This window comes from Tenebrio molitor, chromosome 4, assembly GCF_963966145.1.
Source record: "Tenebrio molitor chromosome 4, icTenMoli1.1, whole genome shotgun sequence".
NCBI lineage: Eukaryota > Metazoa > Arthropoda > Insecta > Coleoptera > Tenebrionidae > Tenebrio > Tenebrio molitor.
This window is the reverse complement of record NC_091049.1, coordinates 7,110,675-7,136,118: the sequence shown is the minus strand read 5'-3', so window position 1 is coordinate 7,136,118 and position 25,444 is coordinate 7,110,675. Positions and strand designations below refer to the sequence as shown.

The 25,444-nt window shown below is 41.5% G+C and overlaps 1 protein-coding gene and 1 long non-coding RNA gene across 6 annotated transcripts in view; one reads left to right on the top strand and one right to left on the bottom strand.

Moving 5' to 3' along the window:
• Positions 1–35: 35 nt before the first annotated feature.
• Syt7 (Synaptotagmin 7) overlaps positions 36–25,444 on the bottom strand; it is a 313,595-nt gene continuing 288,186 nt past the window's right edge. For 3 of the 5 annotated variants that reach the window (XM_069044670.1, XM_069044668.1, XM_069044672.1), the window contains 7 exons: positions 13,684–13,695; positions 12,340–12,478; positions 7,987–8,127; positions 4,397–4,654; positions 1,912–2,080; positions 1,647–1,859; positions 36–1,185 (listed from right to left, as the gene is read on the bottom strand). In XM_069044670.1, the coding sequence (XP_068900771.1) occupies positions 1,085–1,185; positions 1,647–1,859; positions 1,912–2,080; positions 4,397–4,654; positions 7,987–8,127; positions 12,340–12,478; positions 13,684–13,695 (1,033 nt within the window). In that variant the 3' untranslated portion in view covers positions 36–1,084. Of the gene's footprint in view, positions 1,186–1,646; positions 1,860–1,911; positions 2,081–4,396; positions 4,655–7,986; positions 8,128–12,339; positions 12,479–13,683; positions 13,696–20,223; positions 20,392–22,402; positions 23,067–25,444 lie in introns of those variants that run through there. The other 2 variants (XM_069044671.1, XM_069044669.1) reach the window with 2 other exon arrangements.
• On the top strand, positions 3,964–24,718 carry LOC138128483 (uncharacterized). The gene is made up of 3 exons (XR_011158703.1): positions 3,964–4,221; positions 15,201–15,269; positions 23,650–24,718. It is a non-coding gene; the product is annotated as an uncharacterized lncRNA (long non-coding RNA).

Below are 25,444 nucleotides of genomic sequence, written 5' to 3'. Positions count from 1 at the left end.
TCTTTGTCGAAGGCGAATATTAAAAGGTAAGTGAGTAAATTAAATGAAATACGTTTATTAATGTCTAATTAATACTCTCTACACTGTACTTGAATCGGCTAAGATCTAACATATATTTACATACATTAAAACATGTTGTTGAACAACATTCACTGAAGTTTTACATTAAACATACAGTTATTAAACTTACATTAGCAACATTTTTATATAAAATATAAATCAAACTTAATCGTCAATGAATCTGCAAGTGTCACGTGTTGGCGCCCTCTAGCGGTGGTCCCTCCACCGAACAGTCGAGCCGTGAAATTGCGCTACAATCAAGTGACCGAGAAACGAATCAGATACTTTACAACAAGGGGGCGGGGGTAGCACACAAAAATAATGAAATATACTCTGTTAAAGGTACTCGCAATAACGATACGTTTCATTCAGGCACTACAGTTTATCTTTTTTTTAAGTTTGTTGATTTTTTTTTAATCTACACGAATCACCCGACTCGGGGGGCGGCCCCCTCGATGACCAGTCCCAGTTAGAGATATTGTACAACAGATAAACATCGAAGGTTGTCCCGTAAATTGCCACACACCGACGTTGTCTCTACAGTAACAACAACAATCGATATGAAAATACAAGTATATCGAAACTATCGCTATTTGTAAGCAGTACACACAGAAAGACGGCGACGTCCAGCGCGAAATTTGATCCTCTTTGTCATTGATGGTTACCCTAAAAATATTCTATACACGTGGATTTATGTGAAGCGTGTCTGTCGTTATACTTGTAAACGTATAATTTGTCGAAAAGAATTTTTGAATTTGGCGCGCGCGAGCGGCGCCGTCTGGCGGTCGCGCCGCGCCCTACGGCTAATAATATTCACATGTACAACAGTATTTACGCTACATTTTAAGGTATCACAAAAAATACTTGTCGTTTGCTCTCTGCAGTCCGAGTGTTTTCGTCCGACGATCGTGCCTTAACGAACCGAAACCGGGTGGCGCAAATCAAAATTTATTGTCGTGTAGAACGCGGGAATTTTGAAATGGGGAACCGAAAGGTGAAGGTCGTCGGATCGTGTGCCGCCCCCTTACTCCGGCTTGAGTCTGTGCCACTGGACTATGGTCTGGCGCGGCTTGGTTATCATGTCCTGCCAGTGCTTGGTCTCGGACGCGCCGGACCCGTTCTTTCCTGCAACAAACAAAAACAAACGAACTCATTTCGTTGCTCAAGCCAAGGTAAACGGTAAAGTCTACTTTCGAAACTAATTTCCCTGAATAAACTCCGTACTTAAATATTTAACGTTCATCCCTTAACGAATTTTCTGCAAAATGCAATAAATCCAGAATATATCGGACGTGCAATCTTTCAACTTGTAAATTCTAGTACTTTATGTGGTTGGGTGCATCGATCTTTGTTCGCAAGGACACCCAACCAATTTTGAAATGTTTATGGTTACAGTTTTGCGTCTCACGTAAACCCAATGTTCATTAACTTAGTACAATTTTTAGAAAGGTCGGATGCATTCGTTTTTAAAATTTGGTTAAAAAAGGAAACGGTTGGCAGGCGTGTTACTGGTCTGCGGGGATAAACGAAGCGCCCTCTATCGTTGACCCGAACCGGCGCTCTTGCAACTTTAATGCGGCCATTACCGGCTAGCAGGATCCTGCCGATGAGCTCGTTCCTGCCGATGTTATCGAAATCCATGACCATCACGTCCAGCGAGCACTCCCTGATCTTCTCCCAGGGTACGTTGAAGGAGAACGTGTCGTTGAAGACGGGGTTGAGGGTGCACTTGAACACCGGCGTCTTGCGCTTCTCGATGCGTTTGTCGCCGAACTGCAGCCACACTTTGACGTACGGATCTGCAACGTTTCATTTAGTACAATCGTCGTTGCGAATCGCCACCAAACTGACCAGATTTGCCGTTAATGTCTTTGGCTTTGAGGTTCCTAGCTTTGAGCAATGTCAACGTTAGAATGCTGTTGCTGGGGTGGTAGCAGAGGGAGGTGAGGAGTTCGCCGCACTTGTCTTTGGCCGGGGGTTTGAGCGCCTTCCAGAACGACGGCTTCTCGCTCAGATCCACCTGCAACGAACAGAAAATGTCATTGCTTGACAGCTCATTCAAAAATGGCGCATTTTCAACGACACCTATGAGCACACTACGGAAACTAGATTCAAAGCGATGGCATATTTCGGAAATATTCATGCATTTGGACTTTAAATGCCCAATTTGAGTATTTGACGTTTGTAACGTCATCATGTTACAATCACAAATGTTCTGAATTGATTTGTCTAGACAACATAATTTTAAAAGGCCGCAAGGTTGGTAGAACTGGAATGCGGGGGGAAAAATGAAATTATTGTTTTGAATGGGAACGAGGCAACCTCCTAAACGCATCTTAGTTCTACCAACCTTGAAAGACCGCGTGTGTGGCGCCACCTGTCTACACCCCTGAACTAAAATTTAAGACCCTGATGACACTCTACCCCCCGCTCCTTTTAGCAAGACAATCAACTTTTCCAGTTGAAGTTTAATGGAGTTGCGTAACTAAGGGGGGCGATTAGCGATCGCTCGACATTTTGACGTTGGGAAAGCGTCGTTCGATGGCCCAATCAACGCACCAATTCACACGAAAACAAGGCACCATTTGCATGACGAAACGGCGCCATTACCGTTGTCTTTCGCAACGACAGGTGACGGTTATTGGATGAAGAACAAAAATCGAAGGCGTCTTTGTTCCTAACTTCATATAGCTACTCTGTACCCAACATCTGACGGGAATCCGGGCTCCGGATATTAAAAGAGGGGCGGGCGGCCTTCCGGATTCGATTAATTTTTGTTGAGCGCCGGCAGGGGTGCCAGAACTGGGGCGAAAAAATCGCCAAATTAGGTGTAGTGTCAAATCGCGCGTGTGAAGCAATCAACGAGTCGATTCCTGTTTCGCACAGACGAATCAAATTGCAAACGAATGATAATCTGAACGGAATGGAACGTGAATATAACAAGAATTTAGAAAAACTGCAAAATCTGTAATTGTTGAGAAGTGGTGACGTCATACCTTCACGGAAAAAAATAAAATTAAGGCTATTCAAATTCAATTCAATTAATTATTCAGATTTCCTGTTCGTTTATTACATTTCTTTAAGAACAATTAATTAAAGTGCAATGAAAAAAATCTTAAAATTTGTTCACAGTCAGATCTTACTACATATTTCTTAGGACACCGTCTAGATACGCAGATATTATTTCTGTGTCCTGTATAGAAGGAAATTTAAAATGATAACAAAAATCCATAAAAACACTTAAATGAAAATTGTAACGGTCGCTAAATTTGAATAATTCACGGTGATGACGTCAACGAGCTTGGTTATCAGATTTGCGGTAGAGGGCGCATACGCCACAATGAATTGTCAATGTCTAAATTTGAATTTTAAATTTCGTTCGGAAACATACGCGATAAAGTAGGAAAATACATTTTTTGCATTTGGGGTCAGAATTTATTTATCTGACTCTTTGCCCTCGCTGCAGTCTAATAAAAAGTTAATTTTAATCTGACCAACAGTCTACTTTTTTTACTTCTATGGTAACTATTTGGATGTGCACCATGTGTGCACATATCGCTGTAAAATACCGGCCGATTGAGACAAATTTAGTGGGTTTTGGGTTGGCACTCCCGAATAATTGGTACGCTTAGTCCCCTAGTCATTTGTCAATTGTCAAAGTTGATTGTCTGTTGATTCACTTTCAAGGTTAAGATTCTAGAAATAAATGATGACAATTTGATTTATTTAGACTTTTGAACTGTCATATTTGAATTTAACAGTCAAGTGTACCAATATAAAATCGCCGTAAATGTGTTGCCAACCGAATAAAAATCCAAAATCACCCGATCACCCGGTTTGACTGAGAATGTGAATGTCAAATATCACAGGAGCACAGGACGGCTGTCAGTGTGAAGTCGTCAACATTTCAACAACCGGAAATTACTCCAGTTATATCATTCAAAAGTAAAAATCAGTATTGCCAATTCACACACTACTTTAACTGTCAATACAAAATTTAAATGAAAATTTTGTCGGTGAACATCGCGATTTCTATCCTATTATTAGAATTGTTTTGTTGGCCCAGTAGGGACGCATCAAAGTAGGAAAACGCACCCCCCGCTCCTGGAATTTTATCTAATCCATCCCTGTCGATATCCCTTCTGATGAAGCCGTCGCCAAGTAAGTGAGGTTATGTTGCTCATTTGAATAATTTTTTAACCATTTCCCCCACATCGATGCTACTCATTTTGCGCGTGAGAGCGCGCCTTTGCTAAATTTTGTAAAAGCCACCCCTTCGAAGCTCAACCCTATTGACCATTAATGTTTTTTTTGCGATCGAGTTTTTCAACCCTACCTGACAGAGAGGCAGGAACACCTCCCCGATGGAGTCGTCCCTCGAGAACCTGTCGTAGTCGAAGACGTGCAGGTGTAGCACCCTCGACTGCAGCTTCTGTATGGGAAATCCCTCAAAGTAGAACGTCTCGTTCCACCTGGGGTTGAGGGTGCGCCTCTTGATCTTGGTCTCGAGGCGGTGCTTCTTGTCCGGCAGAAGCGTCACCCTCACGTAGGGGTCGCTGGTCCCCGACAGATCCTTGGCCGGCAATTCCTTGCCCTGGAACGTTAAAAGGACAAGGTCAGCGGGGCGATGGGGTGAAATTAAATCAGTCGTCGCGGACCAGCGGAGCGGACGCTCATCGATTACGCTGACCTTCGGCCGCTTTTATTTTTTTTTTTGCGGTGTGTTCATCGTCGCCATCGCCATCGCCATCAAATTAATCATTAAGGGCAAAATCCGATTTTTCTTAGGGAGCCGGGAATTTGGTTTTTTGCAGCGACATCTACCAGCACACTACGAACTGAAACAAAAGCGCCAATTTTGAATCGAAGTGCTTCTTTTCAAATTTCATCTGATTTTTAATTGCATTTTCTCAACTTTTTTGCTCATTTCGACGCTAATAAAACGTGTGGGAAAATTCAGAAGGCTTATTGTAATTGTGAGGTTAACGATGCGAATGAGACTATTTACGAAAAATTAATTTATCTACGAAAAGTGATCCTTCCTTGCAATAAAGTGTAGGCAAATACAGTTAAATTTTTTCCCATAGAAATATTCATTATACCATATTTCATAAAAGAAATATTTTTACAAGACTACACCAGTAATATTAACTCTCATTATTTTAAGCCTACTCGTTGCAGAGTATTATTTCTTTGTTAGGTTCTCTGCAAAACGTGTTTATTCTTTTAATCATCAAGTTTACATTTCGTACATTGTGAAGTGCCCACTCTATTATCAATTTTTTATAATAGCACACTTTTTCCCACTTATTACATTATTTGGTGTATTCTTCTTAATGAACTGCAAAAACAATCAAAACCTTAAGCAGAAATATGTCGAAATCTCTGTTCATCAATGTCCCAGATCAGATCTTAAAACTACGTTTTATATGTCTTGATATTGTGGATCGACTACAAAAAGCTCAACATTGTGTCTGGAATGGAACCTTTAAGAAAATTTACGGAAGTACGAGTAACAAGAAAATTGAAAATGGAAACAAAAGCTTGGAAAGTATAAGTGGGAAAATGGGCAAAGTATAAATTGCAGAAACGAGGAAAGTTCAGGAGGTTAGAGAGAAATGTGTCGATATTTCAGTTCTTTTATGAGCCAGATTAAATTTAAAAATTACGTTTTATAGATGTTGGCACAGCAGATTGAGCACACAAAAGTGCACTTCTCTATTTTCATGATAAATGAGAAGATTTACAAAGTATGAATTGTAGGAACGAGCGAGGCGAAAAATATATTGTTTAATGATCTAAAAACAACGTTTTATAGATTTGGTACGGACGAAGGAAGAGACAAAACTTTCTGTTTTTTATAACAAATGAAAAACGTATAAAGTAGGTACGATAAATAATTACGAGTAAAAAGTGGGCAACAAATGACAATATAAAACTGTGCTTCCGAAGGAATTATCATTGCTTGATGATGATAAATTCGGCCTGAATGCCGTGACCTTTTTAATGAAAATGAACAAAGTAGAAAGAAAACAGCTTGATATTTTGAATCGACGAAAAGAAACTGCAATTTTCTGTTTCCCATAATAAGCGAAAAATTGAGGAAGTATGAGCTGAAACGACGAAAATAAAGAAAAGTATTTTTACGTTGGTATAAAAACAATGCTGTGTATGTTCTGCTGTTACGAATTTAATGAAGTAGACTGAAACTCTCTGTCTACGATGATAAGAGAGAAAATTCACCAAGAATAGCAACAAGGATAATAGCGAAAAGGAAAACAAAATTTGGGGCGAAATATGTGGATATCTCTGTTGTTTGATAAACAGACCGTCCCAACTGGGGTTTCATCGATTTTGATATGGCGGATCAGAAAAAAAACATATGTAGAAATAAAAACGTTATCTGTAGTAATAAAAAAAGGTTAGAGAAAAATACAAATGTTAATATCTTTTTTGTTTGATGATCTATACAGATTCTAAAAACACTACAACTCTGTTATTTTATTTGAATGTATATCTGTACTTGTTTGATGAACCATAGAACTGCCGATCGAGTACAAGAAACTGCAATTTTCCATCTCCAACACTGAACGAAAAAATTTACAAAGTGTGTAAGCAACGACGATGAAACAAGAACAATACGTCTTGTCTGGTTACACAGAGCTCACGCAAAAATCACGTTTTATATCATTTCTGTCTTAAGTTCTTTACAAAATACATTCATTTTGCAGGCGTCACGTTCTCATTTCGTTTCATTTTCATATGAAATAGTCTCGACTGAGACCACCTTGCTATTTGTTCTTGTACACGTAACAAAACACCACACTTCTCACTTATTTTCGTTTACAACGAGCTTAAAATAAATGGAGGCGGTGCTTGTGGATACAGTTAGCAGAGCGCGACATTTACAAAAGGGATTAGTTGTCGCAATGTCGTTCATTTCTGGTTCAAAACATCAATGGTAACTAACCCAAGAACGTCAAGCCACAAAAATACGCCAACGAAGGTGTTACAGCAAATAATATATTGATTTATTTGGTTTCTTTTTTTTTGTCACTGTTTGAGTCAAAGCTTTGTGCTCAAAGAATGTAGAATTGTTTTTGTAAACTTGGGAATATATTTCCATTACAAACGTATAAACGTGTAAAAAGACCGTTTTGCTTTGGAGAGATTTATCAATAAATTAATTTGCAAAAAAAGCTAGCACATTTAAAAATCGCGCCTTTAATTTAGTCTTTGCGTCATTACTAGATGGCGCTGGAATTCACCTTACCTTGTGGCATTGTCAGATGTCGCTGCGTTTCGATAATGAAATCACTCTTTAGTGCTAGCCTCGCGCGAAAGAACGTTCTACGGGAGCGGCGAGTTAAGCTCGTTACGGTCGAAATAGATGGCGGCGGAGTCTCGCCTCCAACTTTCTGCTGCGGCAACTTTCCGAATTTAATTAGCGGGGGCATATGACGGCGGAAATTGTCGAATTGTAATGCGATTTGCAAGTTTTAAATGGACGTTAGGGAAACTGACGGTCGTTAGAGGGCGCTGGAGGCGCCCTCCGCCATTAGACAGTTTCGAATTTCAAAGATGTTTTTTTGGGCCGCGACAAGGGGACGAAACTACCCTCGTTACTGCGTCCTTTGATAGAAAATTTGATCCCCCGAAAATGATTTGTCGTCGTCGTTGTGCCGCCCCCGACTGGCCTGATTAATGTGGAATCTCGTTGAGCGCAAATTTCCATTGTTCGTCGGTATTTTTGTCGTGTGAGCAAAATCCGGTGGAAATTATCGGCCCGGGGAGTGCTCCCGCGTTCCGTTGGCGGCGGCGCCGCTCTGAAATATTCATGCGCCGCCCGCCGCCAATCTGAAAGTATAATCAGGCCGGTCGTAATAATTAATTTGGCGGCGGCGGCGACGATCGCGCAACACCCACCTGGATTATCCTGAGGATGAGCGTCGTGTTCTGGAAGTCGTACTCGAGGGAGAAATGTATCTGGCCGACGTTCTCCGAGGGTTCAGAGTTGTCGATGTACATGTCCACCAGCGATATAGAGCGATTCTGCAGGAAGGCCATCTGGAAGAACAAAAGTCAGAGGGGGGATGAGCGGTCGTCCGGTTCCCAGGGTTGCTGTGTCTGATCAACAAGTGAACAGCGGTCGCAGAGCCGACGCGACTTCTTCATTATTGTCTTTTTTCGACCTGATTCTGGACAAAGTCGTGCATCATGCATGCCGGGCTTTCTGTTTATTTATAGGTTGGCGACACTGTCAATGCGGAGCTTTAATTGATAACAGCCCCCAGTCAGAGCTTTGTCTTTGCGGATTGGAGTTGCAATTTCAGACTCCCCTTAGTGCTCCACTTTAGTCTCTTTGATCCTTCTCGACCATTGTTTCGACGATATTAATACGACACTATTAAAAATGGAACGGGAACGTCTTTGGTTACGTTTGTGACAGTTGTCTTTGTCTTTTTAGATCAAGAAAACAACCACCGAACTATACAATGTGATCAAAAAGAAAACAAATCAGAGCAGGCGTTGCAAATTAAAAATTATTATCGGTCGTGTCGTAGCGGAATCCTATGCAAATACACGTTCAGTACATGGGCGTAGACAATTCGTGGTCTCAAACGCTACTTTATAATAAATCATACCTCAGGAATTGTATTACTTTGGAATTATGATTGTGCCCTCTATTATTATTATCTGATGATGGAGAAAAGAGCAACATTTTACATTAGTAAGAATGGGTCATTTACCAGCTTTATTGCCAAACACGACGCCACTGGGAAGCAGATTTTTCGCTGAAATGTCAAAGAAACGTCAACGATGTGTTGTTGTTAACTTAGAAAGCAACTTTTCGATTTCGGCAAAGTTTGCATACATTTACTGTAATTGCAAGGAACAATGATCACAGAATAAGTGGTAACATGACTTTTACCATTGAAGATAAAGCATTAATTAATTAATTAATTAATTAATTAATTAATTAATAATATATTTGTTGAAAAGTAGGCAACCAATAAAACGACTGTGTATAGCAAGTATAAATATGCGTACGATCAAGCTAAGACAACCGTTTCGATAAAACAAAAGATGAGGTAGCACTCCTGATTTGTTTTCTTTGTAATCACTTCGTTTGTTCCTGATTCGAGACAAGTGTGAATTATGAACTTGTCAACACTTTGTCAGGTTTCTCTTTATTTTATGTCGAGTTTTTGACAGTAGCTCAGTTTTGAGGTTATGTCTCAAGGGGCTTCGTACCTTCGCTCAATCCAAAGTGGAAAATTGAGTTCAAAGGCAAAGTTTTTAATTAAGTATTATTTATAGCTCTCTTAAGTGCACCGGAAACTCCAAAAGAGATTATATCTAAATTGTTTTTATTTCTATACTTCGTTCATCATAAAAATGGATACAAGATCCTCATGAGACTTATGTCTCTATTGCTAAGACGAACAAATTTACGGTGATTTGGGAAGCTTCAAATGATTACGAGAGCGTTTAAAAAACTTTGTGCATAGTTGTGGATACCTGTTGCTGCAGTAGTCAAGATGATATATCTCCGGTGTTTTTTTCGTGATTTCCCAAGAGGTCGGTACCCTTTACGGGAAACTGTCTTACAAATGTCATTTTTTAAAATTCACCGTCTCTCTGAAGATCAGATGCAGCCCGTTACCAGTTGAATTTAAAATGAAAGAATTTTTTAGATGGATTCTAGAGAGCTACAATTTTGTGTGAAATTCAAGTGAGGGAAACGAAAGTTGAGAACTTAATAGAACATAAATTTAAAGTTTGAGAGATGTAATAACAAGTAACGAGGCATGAGAGTTGTTGAAGATTTTTTGAGGGGCACTGATTTAATAATAGAGTTTGTTTCCGTGATGCGGTAAGTCGAAAAAATGGGACTGACAACGAACGAAAGATTTTGAGAGGCTGAAATCTGCAAAATGTTGAGGAGATTGCAGTCCCTATTTTTTTTTCGAAAAAAGAGAGTTTGGTCTGGAAGACATTATTAACCAAGTAGCACAAAAGAGATCCTTTTAAAGGGATTTTGAGAGGCTGTAAGTCTGAACATCAACTGATAATAATGTAAGACAAATATGACATTTGAGAAACTGTAACTCCAACAGCTGACTCATTTTTGAGGGGCACTCATAAAGTTTGAAGAGGCATAAATACTGTTGACGCTCTTATATGTTTATTTTATGCACCAGTAAACAAATGTGCGATAAGGTGCCACGGTGGAATTCACGTTTTTGAGAGGCACTACATAAAATTGAAGGGGCACATGAAATTTGAAAAACCTTTGAGAGGCTACAAATTTTTATTTAATGTTCAATATTTGAGAAATGTCACAACTGTGGGACATTCTCATTTTGAGAGGCACCGATTACTATGAAAGAAACAAACAGTCCAAGATTTTGAGAGACTACACGTTTTCATTTGTTTCCACTACAATGGCGATATAAATTTAGCGTTTTGAGGAAAAGAGAAAGCACAGTGGAAAAATGAAGAGACCTCTCGGGTCGAGAGGACGTAATTAAAATAAAAGAAGCGTCAGAGTCGTTGAGGGTTCTTTGAGGGGCCCCGATATTGTTTGAAGAGGCATCGAAAACGCCCTCGTAATTATTTGATTAGTCGTTATTTAATTACTTCCCAAATTTTTTCTTTCGGGAAACGAGCAACGGCTCAATAAGGAAATGAGTGTTTATTTTTATCGGCGCCAGGGTTGTGGTATTCTATCGATTCGGGCTGTTGCGCGGCGATTTTATGCACGAATAAGGAAAGATATAATGGTCGGTATAATTAGGTGTTAAATTCAAATTTACTTTTCTTAAAAAAAATCCAGTGAAAATGAAAAGATAAGAGATGCGCCAAAGAAAATACGTTCAAGGTTTCTAAATGTAGGTATGAGCACCGCGAAGAGGGGAAAATATTAAAAATCAAGAAATGTGTATCTTGAGGGTCTTCAAGAGAGACTACACTGTAGAGTTTCAAAAATTTGAAGGGCTACAAGGTTACTTGAGCGTTACCAAGTGCAATTGAGACGTATTAATGCATCATATATTTGTAGCTTGGGAAGCTGTTGTTACAATTACATTCCTGCAGTTACTTTTTCTGTTGTTGTTCTTTTGTGGAAAAGAGCATGAAATCCATTGCGACGGAGAACTGGTAGTTTATTTTTATCAGTATCGATTCAGCTTGTTGCACTGAGTTAAATGCACGAATAGGGAAAGATGCAACAGTCGTTCAATAAAGCGACTGTATCGAAATGATTCGTTGAAATTAAAGCAGCAAGAGAAATTTGAAAGGCAATGTGATTGAAGAACTTTGAGGGGCTATAATTTTCTTTAGTAGTTCAAATGGGGCATTGGGTTTTTGCAATGAACGTTGACAATTTGAGCTGCAAATTCTCAATTATTCTCAATATATTGTAGACATTTTGAGAGGCACTAAACGAATTGACTTTACTTGAAGGATTCTTTGAGAGGTAGAGACCCACCTCAAATGTAGGGAAATATATCAAGAAAATGGGGTTAGAAGAATTTTGAAAGGCTACGAGTTTATTTATGATGAACGCAGTTATTAATTCGAAGATTGAAAGGCTGTTGTTGTTTATTTCGTTCTGTAAATGAGCCGATAATTTGTTGTGCGTTTCTGTTAATTCGCTGTAACTTTGTGCGACTAACGAAGACCCTTAAGTGTCGGTAATCCAGTCGATACACCCACTCGAAGTAATTCCCTCTGGCCACGAAGACCGATTGGCCAGTTATCTCAACGACAATATTGCGGGAACCTCTAAACGCGGGATTAATAGTCTCGTTACAGTTAAACGAAACTTTAATTGAAAAACTTCTGCCGAGAGTTCTCAACGATAGTTCGGCCAATAAATCCGAGCCTCAGCCTTTGGAAGCCTCCGCTTCGGATACACCAAACAACCATAACCACACCAATTTACAAGAGTTTTTTTCATGTCCATACTTCATGCAGCGATCCCACCAACATTTGGAAAGTAAAACGCCCTGGGTTCATTATTCAGAAAACACAAAGCCTTTACTTTCCAACTCTCGGTTAACACAGTTAAAACACGAATCCGACCACAAAGGACGACAATCAACAGATCAAGACGAGCAGAGAGAGGGGTGGGGTGGGGTTTAGTTGGCCGGAGGCTTTTCCCTGCTTGTTCTTTTTTTTTTCGTATCCTCGACGGTCGTGTCGCCTCCGACGCTGTCACGTGATTTATTAGGTGGCGGTGTGTGAAGGTAATAAAACATTGATCATGCTTACATCCTGGCTTACCGATGGATGGTCCCCTTTGACATTTTGAAGGGCCTTGTTGGCGGGAGCCGTGGGCGTGCGAGCTTCCGAGGGCAGTGCTCCTGCGCTGCTCCCGGCCGGCGACTTCGCCTGTGGACTTCCCGTCGTCCTGGAAATGTACAACAATCGGATAAGGAAGGGCCTGGATTCTTTCCCAGTCCTACAACTGTCACTTGGGATCGATTGGGACTGCGGAAAAATGCATCGTCGATGGGTGAAGGGGGTCCAGGGAGAGTCTTTCAAAGGCAAAGAGAACGTGGTGGCCTCAAGAAGAGACAACTTTTGGGTGAAAACTGTAGTTTTTTGAAGAGTCTTGAAGGGTTTTTGAGAGACAAAATGCATTTAAGTTTGAGAGACAACAATGACAATTTGGAGACGTTAAAGTCTTTCACGGGACACGGAAGAACACGCTGGACGTTTTATCCTGTTTTCCTTCTGGAAATGAGCAACAATCCAATAAGGAAATGGGTGTTTGTTTTTATCGACACGAGGGTTATTACACGGTATCGATTGGGGTTGTTCCGTGGCAATTATATGCACGAATAGGGAAAGAATGCAATGGTTCGTGTAACAACATGTTACAGTAAAATACATTTTTTTTGAAAGGCAATGAATTAGGGTGAAGGGACGAAATCCATCGGAAAGATATGTCAGAAGGTTTTTGAAAGGGTGCACATTTTTTATTGCCATTTAAAGAGGAAGAAGAATTGGGTGTTGTTGAACATTTTTATTTTGAGAGGCATCTATGAATGAAATATGAAAGGCTCTAATTACTTCGACCTTTGAGTTATTTTAAGGGGTATTAAGAAGATTCCAACAGGTTTCGAGAGAAGCTCTGGAGATTCGATTCTCTTTTTTTTTAATCTTCTATTTGAAAGACAATCAATAGAAATTATTTTACGAAGAATTTGAAAAGCCTGTTGACGATTCTTGTGTCAAGATTTAAAATTCGCCTTTAGTTTGAGAGGCAAATGTGGAGAAAAAGTTGACTGAAAGAAAGAAGTTTTGACAGTAAGTTTTAAAAACTTCAAGAATCAGTGATCGCGAGAAGAGTTTTTTTGGGATTGGGATTTTTCCTTTTGGAACACCATCAATATTGCACACAAAGCATCTATATCTGGGGCAGTCATCGCTAATTCAGAAACAAAACGAGCCGTTTCCCTCGTCCGCTTTGAGAGACCACCCGTTGCAATAATTCATCTTGGCGTCCCTAGGGATCAGATCCAGGTGTTCGATCCCTTCCCACTTACTCCGTTTTACGACCCCGCCAAAGCGCTGACTGCCCCAGGACCCAATAAAAACTAAGTTACTCACTCTAACTGCGCCCTGTTGATTCCAACGACGTCCGAAACGAGGGGTAGACATGGAAAAAGAAACAAAACAGAGACAACTTTAATACGATTATCTTAAACTTCTCTCTCGCAATTTACGGCGAAAGAAAACGAATAAATCTAGGGACTCGATTTTTCCCATCAGATGGCGCAGCGGTTAATGTTGACAAAAGGAGTTGAATATTTCAAAGAAACAACAGTCGGGAAGCTCACATTAACCAAATAATTTTAAAAGCGTCAGAGGCGGCGCGAAGGATAATTAGGCAGAGTAAACAAGAGAGGGTGAGTTCTGAAATGAGTAAGGGCGGTTTGGCGGCGGGCACCTGTCTCGGCCTTCGCACCATCGATCTCGTTACTTTTCGAATGACCAGACACAAACGAAAAATCGAAACGTAGTAGGTCGCCAGCGAGAACGGGATGGGCGGAGCTTGGATTAGCACTATAGCCCCACAAGCGGGACACCACGTGACATGCATTTCTACTGTGGTGTAGTTGTATTGAAAAATTTGGAAAAAGCGAAAATGTGAGTTCTCGCACGCAATAACCGTGCGTGTCGCTGCACCCTCCACCCCTGTTACAATTTGCATTAGGACCTGGAGTGGGGACAATGACTATTGATCCCTTTCAACCACCGTTGCAATAAAAGCAGGACGTAAACAAGACGCGTGGCGTCGTCGTCGTCGATTATTTCCAATTAATAAATTCCACCCCGAGGCCCCCAAAATGAGGGGTGAAAAATGCACCGCGGGGTTGCCGTTCGAGTAGTTTTTTTAAATTTCCACCCCGGACACGATTTGCCCATTTGCGTTCCGACCGATTCGTCCGGCTCGGTGAAAGGGTTGCGGCGAGGGTGCCTTATTTTTCGGTGCGGGCGAGCCGTGCGGTTTTGTTTTTCTTGCCCACCTTTCGGCCCGATTCCAGCTGATTAATGAACCTACCGGCGAATTTATTTCGTTTAAACAAGTGGAATTAGGGAAGTTGCTTTCCCAGAAACTCGTTAAAAAGACGGCACAACTCGTTCCGGGGGATTATTAGGGGGGCTGATCGATCAGGTATGACCGGGGTGGGTTTGGGGCGGCGGGGGAGTAATCGGCGATAATGGGTTTTTTGTTGGGGGGATCTGTACAATGTTGGAAGGCAATCGCAGATTAATTGAAAATATACAGGGGAGTTGGAGCGGGGGATAGGAAGTGTCCGGGATGTTGGGAAGGGTTATTTATTGAGTGGCTTGTTGATAAAATATGAAATTTTGACTTGTATGTGTTCAAAAGGCTACGATGAAAAAATTCGCTTTGAGAGGCACCGAATGGTTTTAAGAGGCTAATTTGCATTGTAAAAGGCTAATTCGCATTGTAAAAGGCTAATAAATAACACAACTAATAGCACAAAGACATTATTTGAACAAAAGTCTAGTAAAATCTCAAAATCTAATCATTTTAAGAGGCAATATTGTCATTTAAATATATCGCATATAAATTTGACTTTGTTGTTTTGTTTTAGGCTTTGAAGGAGCTTCATCTTAAAAGAGACGCTAAGAACTTGAGATGCTATCCACACTACAGTGACAAGGTAAGTGTTATTAGGTAATTAAGGAATTCATAAAAATAAAAATAACTCGAAAAGGCACTAAAACAAATTGTCCCATTTTGAGAGGCTCTTAGTTGTAATTTAAAGAGGCAGTAGAGAAGGTACGAAATATAACTTGTTCCAAGTAAGTATTTTGATTGCGATTGTTTTTGTCATCATTAACGAACTTAAAAATAGTTTAAATTTTGAGAGGCACTAGTAAAGCGAAATCGGAAAGCTTTCTCGAAACTTCCATAATTTTGAGAGGCACAGTAAATCTTTGTTTTGAAGGTATCAGATGTAAAAATGTTTGAGGGACAGCTCAAAATAAATGTTTAAGAGGCACATCAAAATTTTGAGAGGCACTAGTCGCACATTGCGGCGCGACTTAAATCATTGTGAGAGGCACTAAACTTCACATTGACTTTTTCAATTTGCCAAGTTTTTTTTTTGAGAGGCACTGCCCCTACCACACAAAACGTCGACACCCAACAGTCCCTTCGACGATCATTCCAGACACCCGATTATAACTAAATGTATATGTTAACTGGGACCGTGAAATATTTCAGCTGACAGTTGCAATTAAAGCATCCCAGTCACAATCATTTGCTTTAATGGGATTACGTTTGTTAGCACGTCTGGTGCGTAAATCATAACCGGAATAAATTGTTGTTCGTCGACAGAACACAACAACAGATGCTTTAAACTTGTCACGTTTGTCACAGACCGATCAAAAATTCGTATTGCCATTCCAATAGTTTCGACGTAAATTTTTTTTCTTTTTTTTGTCTACAAGTTTATCCGGGGCGAAGGACTGGGATTATTTGTCCTGTGGATCAATGTGGGACATGTTGATTGAGAGCCTCCATGCCGGAACAAGGTCTTTGTTTGTCTTTTAGCAACACAACCACTCGTCCATTTACACATTAAGGGCCTAATTTTAGTGCATTCGACAATTTTTCCTTTTACGTCGGTATTGCAAGCAACTTCATTTTTTTTCTCATTACCTCCCCGAGACTCTCTCGACTCCTGTTCTCGCTCGATTTCATATTTTGCCATTTTCTCCAGTCCAATTTACTCACGACGAATTATTGAACAGGTTCGCTCTAGATGGTGTATTTTAAATAATTCAATCAGCCGAACTCTAAGCAAATTGAGTTATTCTGAAACTATTTGTGAAAATGATTAATATTAAATCTGCCTCTCTGAAGTCGGACGCTTTTAATTTTATATCCAGTATAATTTGTAATTATTTATTAACGTCGAATTTAACTTTGCATTTGCATTTGGCCTTTTTTCTTCTTCGTTAAATATTTAAGTGGTCTTTTAGAATCTTCTTTTGTAACGAGGAATGAGGAATGAAACTTAGCTGTACCTATAAAATGTGAAACAACCCCCACAGGGTAAATTTCAACTCCTAGATCGTCTACTTCTGCCGACAAGTGTAGTTTTTTAGGTTAGATAAACATCCACCTTGTCACTTTTGACAGTTGTGATTTGCATCCGTCAAGTGACGCAACAGCGCCATCTATTTCAAGATAAAACTCGATCCTTATTGAAAACAACCCTGCAGCTCTAAATCAGATTTTTTTCGCAAACACCGTAAATCCCACCCCCACCCCTTCGCACGCTTCGAATTGTAAACTGGTAATACGCAGACAAATATTGTTATAACTCTGTTTGCCGGCACTCCGCCATGTTTGCTGCCATCGTGATGACAGTTTATTTGTTTCGGCACCCCTCACGACAACAACCCCCGAATTAGAGGATGCGTCGATGTTAAACTGCGACAAATCGCGTCGAGTTGGGCAGAAGTGACCCCAGTGAAGATGTTTACGAGCCCAGTTATCAACCCCCGGACCGCGAAATCGTTTCCCTGTTTGGTACATAAAACGGGGGTGATAAAAGCGCCATTTAAAAGCGCCAACCGGAAATGAACAGAATCGTTCCGATGGAATCGAACAACGCCGGTGACAATGCGGAAAGCCACCCCCGAAGAAATGAGAAACCGCCGACGGGAAATGCACGCGGGAGCGTCGCGCCGCCCGCACAATAAGCCGGAACGGCGACCTGGTTCGGCTAATTCGACGATAACAATCGCCGCCACCTGCGAACGAGGGCGACGGCGGGACGCCGGAGTGACCGTGGGGGTGGAGGTTCGGGGACGGGGTGTCTCAGGGGGTGGAACGTGCAAACTTTGCGAAAAATAGAACAAGATTTTTGATTTTGTCTATTTTGGCAAAATGTGTATTGAAGGGTGGATAATTAGTCCTTTTCAACGTTTCTAGGACACGGTGTAGCAAGAAATCGTCTTGTTTTGTAATAAATAACGATTTCAGACTGTTGGGGTTGTTTTCATTGGGAACTGAATTTGACAAGGCATCAATGATGTCTAAAAGGGTTTTGTCAAGTCACTTTTGACAAATGGAAATCACAAGTGTCAGAAATGACAATTGACAATGACGACAGTTACGTTCTGGAAGGCTTCAGATAGCTTTTTCATAATTATTGTGACACTTAAAAACGTCGTCTCGAATCTTAAGTTTAGTACAGGGTTATTATACCAGAGTGTCTATAAATGAATGTGGGATCCTAGTAGGCGTTGAAAGTTGGCCGACTCTTTCACCAGAAATCGAATACTGTTAGTATGATCTACTATATGTAATCCTCAGAACAAATTGGTTTTACTGGTTGCCTAGCTTGACAAAATATGTTAAAGAAAATGAAATAAAAATAAAATAATGAAATGCGAATATAAAAACAGATAAAGACAATGCCTTTGTAACACCACCGGAAATTATCGAGCTTGGAAAAAGCTCTTTTTTTAAGAAAAAACACACCAGGAACAAAGAAGGACTTCGAAAGCGGAAAATATTTGACAGTTTGCGCTTAGTATTTCATGAATTGAAATGAGGTGGAAAATTTAAATTTCTCTGCGATCTTACATTCTCTTATAGACAGTTTGTAAATCGCAGTTGACTGTAGAATTTGCCGCCTACAATAAATGGCGTAACTGTACCGTACTAAATTTAAATTAACGTGAATACTTGGTTGCCTAATTACAAGGGGTTCAAGATGTGAATTAAAGTAAGAAAAAATGTAAGAAATAATTAAAATCAAATCAGATCACAACACATGTTATGTGTAATGTAATGTTATTAAGTAATAAAAAAAAAAATGTAGCACAAAACAAATGTTGTTTTCAAAGAAAAAGTGTTTACTGCAACGCTCCAGACACTTGATTACTTATTTTTTAAACACGTTTTGCCACATAGTCTGTCCAATATTGCGTCAGTGACGTGAATTTCTTTCTGTAGTCTTTAAATTACCATGTAAACACTTGGTCTGTAAAATATTGAAAATAATGCAAAATGTTTGTGGTTTGTGCTCTAGTCATTACAACAACTTCCTCAGATTCTGGAAGCCTTCCAATTAATTTTCTTTTATTTACACTTCCAGCTTGAGCAAATTTGTTGATTGCGTTTCTAATGAGACCAGCAAAGGCGTTTTCTGGTTGAAATATTTTCTAAGCCAACACTGAATAAGTGCACTCGTCATTGTCGAATACTTTAATACCTACATAACAATACGTTACAATAAATGGATCCCTTTCTCTTCTCTTTATGCCGCATTTTAAGGAAACACCAAGAGATAAGAGGTGTTGCATAACAGCTAATTACAATATGTAATGATGTTGTGCTACTATCAGTATCTAAATCTTTAATGCAATTTAGTAAAATTAAACGTCTCAATAACCCTTGATTAGCTGCTTTTTGTAACCTTCCAGAAAACCTGATTGGTTTGTTGTAACATAATAATGAAATTTAATCTTACACATTTTTTTATTTAATGCTGTCATAATTATTTAGTAAGTAGATTTTACAGTCTAATTAGTAACTTTCTGGAAGGCTTCAGATAACGTCTTACTTTAATTAAGTGTAAAGCAAGTTAATCGAGGTGGAGAGTCTTATTTTAATGTAATTGTTGCAAAAAAAAGAGATCGGATGGCAGAGATTCTCTAATTAAGAACTCACAGAAGTAAGAATGAGCAAACAATAATTTTTATGTAATTTGTTTCTCTAATTAATCTAATCTGGGTCTACCAATTAAGAGGTAGTTGACGTTTTCAGTGCCTTTCTTTCCCAAGAGGAGAAACAAATCAATATCGAACAAACGACGAATCTTCGATGAAGGAATTAGGTGTTTTCGTGACAAGAAGTTGTTTTATGAGAAAAGTCTCGAGAGTAAAGAAGGACATTGACAGATGTCAATTACGGTTTATTAGATATTTCTTTTCAGTTTTTTAGTCGACTTTTTCAGTCAACGAAAACCACCACAGATTGCGTAAAAATTGAAAAAACATTTTTTTTCGTCTATTTTTACTATTCCGAAGATTCTATTTCTAACTACTTTAAAAAGCACATATTAAAGTTTTACACAATTATGATTCTCATCATAACTTACCAATCATCTCGGTCACATTATTAAAAAAATAGTGTAAATAACAACGGATCCAAATTTGCTCCTTGTGTTACCCCGTTTGTACAGTACAATCTTGAAATTTCTCTCTTTTGTCCAGACCATTTATCTTTAATTAAAACAATAATTTCTGGAACTGTTCACATTCGAGCCACTGTGAAAGCCCCGAATTCCACGATATGAACGTGGAAACTTGTTCGGAGAGAATTTAAATACCCTTTTTCAGTTATTGCGAAGTTGAAGCCAGCTCTTTTTTTGTCGTTCGCAGCCCCCGCGACGACAAACCCCGAGGACTCCTTCACGACCCACACTTTTGTTTTTATTCGTGTTGGCCACCCGACACTCTCTCTTACTGGACACAACAAAAATCCAAATAACCCGAATCCGGCAGATCGAGTGTCGATTTCGCCGCCGGCTCGGATTTCGACGGGGCGGCAGAGCGCCGCACCATGTCGAAATCGCGACCTGGTGCTCTCACCTTGCCGAGTAGTACTCGAAGAAGGCGACGAGTATCTCGATCGACCTGGAGAAAGCCGCCCACATTGTCAATCATGATTCTTCACGGTGCCGTCGATGCCCACCAACGTATCAGGGCGTCCTTGACGGACGACGTCATCGCCTCAGAGGATGTCCATGGCGGCGGATTCTGCACGCACCGACAACACGGAAGGATGCAACGCGCGGTCCACCCTCGCACGGGGGTGGGAGCCTGCCCTACGCGCTACAATTACAACGGGGACGTATCTCCCTAATGGATGCATCAATCTCAATTCCCGGGTCCGAGGACCGAATCCCGCCGAATATAATCCGGAGATGAGCGCGGTGCGAAACGTGTGAGGCGGGGGCGGCGTCGGGTGGGGATGCAGGGGGTGCGGGGCAGTTAACGCGATTCTGATAAGTAGGAGTCGGGGCCTGGAATGGTGGCCCGGAATTTTTCCCTTTCACGCTTTCCGGGTGAAAAAAGACCGTGTAGATCTAGATCAGAAAGAAAAATGTAGAATTGCAACGTTCTGAATTGCCGTTCTAGAAAATTTCTCGAGGATTTTTTAAATTCTAGAAGATGGTGAATTTATGAAACTTGAATGCAGTTTTGATGAGGTCAGAAATTTGTAAAATTTTCCACAATTCGTAGAACTCGCGTAGAAGAAATTCAACAGTCTTCTGTGGCACCTTCTTAGAAGAAATTCTTCCTTATCTAAGAATTTTGGAAGATAACATTACGTTTACGAAGCTAAAATGTAAATCTAGTTGTGACCAAAATTTTGTCATGTTCTCCACAATTCGCAGACTTTGCTTAGAAGAAATTCTAGAATTAAGAGTTACGGAATTCACTAGGAAGATATTCTAGTATTCAAAAATTCATCAACATTTCTAGAATTCGCGTCTAGCCTACTTGATGTTACAGTTATACCTTATTTGAACCCCCGACCGCATTGTGGCGGTCCATCCGCAGAACGCCGCCCCACGCCGCCACCCCCTGACATTCCGAGCATTTAAAATCCCTCTCCATTTCCCCCATCTCCGAGACGTATTATTGCAAAGTTATCCCAAGTTGGCGGCTCAATACAACCCCCATAACGAGTCCGTCTCGAACAGTTCCAAACTTAGATCCCTTTTACCATATCGGGGATGAAACCTCTCCGTTTCCCGCGACCATCCCCCGCGAGGCGATCTCATCGATTATTTAAAAAAACGCAACCCTTAATTAATGCACCCCGGACTTGTTGCTAGGCCATCCCCGGTGCCAACTTTGTTGAAGTCGCTCTCGGAACAATCCCGCCGCCGCCGTCGACGGGCCAGGTCAGTAATTAACCGGACGTTTCCGGTTCCGGGGGAATTATTCATGTGCGCGGGGTGCAACGACACCATTGACAGGGGGAAAGCGAAAGCGAGGTGGGTGGAATGGTGTTGGGGGGATGGGGGTGGCGCAGGAAGTGCAAGATGAAAAAAAATAATGAAAAAAAAAGAAAAAAAATGGGTAATATGGTGATGATAATAATTGAAAAACAATAATAACGGTAGTTTGGACATTTTTTTAAATATGAAATCCAGGACGTTTCGGATGTGAAGCTGTTTTACCCTCAGGGTTGGATTAAGCGGTGTGAATAGCCAACCCTCGTCTAGTTTTGCGGGATACACTATCCCACCCCGGCGGAAGCCGCCGTCGGCCGCGGCTTCGTCCCGTCCACCCCCAACCGCCCCCGGCCCACCGAGCGAAATCAGCGACGTGTTGATTTTTCAATCGAACTTCCACTTCGTTCCTTATTAATTTCGTAACCCTTAATTATCGGCTTTGGAAATCGGGGCGCTTCCTTCCCCCGCCCCCGTGGCCGCCCCCCGCGAATAAGTAGAACGAGCCCCGCCGCCTGCTCATTGTCGTACGCCGTGTCCCACAGACAATCGAAGCGATTGACAGTCGCACGTACGCCGCCCCCATCCCCGCAATAACACGGCGTTTTGTGTAAAGCGCCCGGAACCCAAATAGCCCGGAGAGGAGCGCTCAAATAAAGGGAGGAAGGCCCCGGCCGTCTTGATCGATCGCATCTCGAAAAGCGCCCCGTGCACCAGAACATATCGTTTTTTTGCCGCCTCCGGGGGCGGCGAATTATCGCGCCGGACGACGGCGACCGCGGGCCGCGCGTTGCATCCTCGCCTACCTCGATCAGGGCACTTCACAGCGAATTGAAGAGGACGCGCGAACAAAACACCATCAAAAAATAACGGCCTAGCGGCGGTGGGGACGCGACATCAAAACGGGCACTTTACGCGGAGCGTCGCGACGCGCAACTGTCTGCCGAAGTCCAAAGGCATGGCCAACTACCACTTGTGGCGCGTGGCGGCGGCGCTGGTGCCCGCTTCGTGCGGACAGGTCCAATCATCCGGGCAACGGCCTACGTGGGGAAGATGCAGCGGGGGCGGCCTTGGCTCCGGGGATCGCACTGAACGTGCGGATTTTTTTTAATTCCGGGTACCGGGCCGCCGCCACCGGTTTTGATGCGTGGAACCGGAAGGGCGTAAAATGGGGTAACGTATCATGGCGTACGCGAGCGAAAATTGGTTAAGTTGGCGGCGGGGGTGGCGGCCGGGGAATAGCTGGAAGCTGGCATGGATAATCGGAGAAAGCTCGCAGCTGGGATGTTTACAAGACCTAGACGAGCTTTCCAAATTGGGGCGATGGGCGGCGCTGGCTAGTACGGGAAGGGGTCCCTGGGACCTGGAGAATGTTGAATGGATCTTTTTCAAAATAAGAAGAGGAAGAACAATGAGAAGAATTATTGAAAATACTACAAGTGAAGAAAGGAAGAAGGAAAGAAAAAAGAAGACAGATCAGCACAAACGCGTCATAAACATATTGCGAGTAGAATTAATTTCAACTGTCTCGTCCTTCATGTGACGTAACACAAATTAAGGAAAATAATAATAAAAACAACAATGCGGGAAAAATCTCCTGACGGATTTTTAATTGAAATTGGAAAATGAGCTTCACCAAATGCCGCCGGAAAAGATGTCACCGTCATTGAAACAAACGAAATGCTCTTCCGCTGTCATTTATTTGTGGCGTGAATTGCACTTCAGCTTTGCATTCGTACGAGACTGACGTTGGAAATGAGAGAGAGCAACTTAATTTACAAAAAAGTTGATTAGCGGATACGCTAGCACGTGCGTTAACTCAGATGTGTATCTATGCAACCAACTGTACTGGCGGTAATGCAGATTTCTTTATCAAAGCAAATTAAATCGAAAAAAAATGGAATACATAATGAAATTTTAATTGGAAAGGGCAAATTAGCTTCGGCGAAAATTTAAACCGCAGCTTATTAATTTTTAGGTGAAATAAACGTCGTCGTCCACTTTTTCGGGTTTGAAAGCTCATTCAGTGTGACAACATTTTAATTTCTTTCAGGCTGACCATCATGGAAGTAGTGACACGGCCGATAATGCAGATTTCTTTTTGGGCCCCCGGAAAATTCCCGAAGCTTGGGCGATCTCGTGGCCGGAAAAGCGGAGCTGTTCCGTGGCACGCGTCAATCTTGGCGCTTGGCAACCGATCGTTGTTTGTTTGTTTGCAATCAGCTGATCGGGCAATCGTCGTGGGGCGTATCCCCCGGGAGCGGTGCGACCCGACTAATTACGCGGAGTAGTGTCGCAGGTAAGGCATAAATGTGTAAAATGAGGCGTTAAAAGGAAGTAGACGCACACGAGTACTATGTTACTATGGCAACATCGACCTGGCAGCGCCGCCGCCACCGCCGCGATCCGGGCTGCATGCAGAGCGCGCCAACCGGCAGCCCCCTTTTGTGCCTCCTGCCTTGCCTCCGGGACGCTTCCCCGCGCTCCGGGCTCGCTTAATTGTGAAAACATGACGGGACGGGAGTTTTTTCCAATTAGGACGATCCGGCGGGAACGGACCGGTTTCAAAGGGTGGCCCGGGGGCGGCCGCAAGCGGTGGGGACTAGTCACGCGGAAAAATAAAAATCCCCCAGATTAAAGTGCGGCTGAAAGGGCAGGGATTTGCAAAATGGGGATGGAAAATGTCAAAGGGTGGCGAGAAGTAATCGAATGTTTAAACCGAATCTCCAAATATTTATAAGTCATACTTTCTCTTGGATTATCGAGTTTCCACAACACTAAAGTTGGATTTTTCCAAAATTGGAAATCTCCTTTCCGCAGATAAATACAAAACTACTTGTTTTTGTAGATAATCATGTGAACTAAAAAATAAATTCAGATTAATTTGAAATTTGGAAATTTCCAGACCTAATTTGGAAATTTCCATTTTCTACATCCACCTGGATTAATCCAAAAATAAATAAACAACTTTAACTCTTCGAATAGCCAGTTTTACACTGAACTATTTATTACCGACTTATTTTCTTCAGCCCCACAGTACATATTTTATATCTCCCTTATCTTTGTCATTTGTCTTCATTTCTTACACTCAAGCACGAAAAATTCCACGGGTTTATTATTCATGAAATGCACCCTCTATCCGCACCACGTTTATATTAAAATAATCCGATTAGATCTTCTCCTAATTAAAAACGCTTTAAATTAAGGTTAACGTGTGTCATGGCGGCCATCCCTTTGTGTCCGTCGACGTAATCAACGCGGACATTTCGTATATATATTTTTTGTCGACGGGACACGCTCCACGGGGGGCGGCGTGGTACGTGTGTTGTAAATTGCGGCGATTTTTTTTTATCGCCGGCTTAATAAAACCAGGGGGCGGTTCCTGTCGGGTGGTCATGCGAGGGTGTTTCTTGTCGGGGTTCGATTCAAAATCGTTAAATGTGTTGCGGCAGTTTTTGTACGCAGTACGAGTCGTTCCGGGGGATTTCAACAGGTGGGCCCACGTGTCGCCCCCGAAAATGGACTTTTCCAATCAAAAATGGAAATTTCCAACTTCGACGAAATGTCGCTCTTTTTAGCTCCTTAAATATTTTCCTTGCTCTTTATTCTCTTAGATTTCTTTTATTTCTTCTAACTCCAGACAGAAATGCTACTTTTTATTATATTTTTCTCCGAAAATAGACACAATTTGAGAAACGTGAGCGTCTAATTCGTTCTGTTGCTGATTAAAAACCATAAAGTAAGGTAGGAAGACGGCGAGTTTTGTTCGCGCGGCCCCCGCCTCTCCCCTCGGAGACGACCCCGCCGCCCCTCGCCCCTAAATAATGATAGTGCGGGGCGCTATTGAT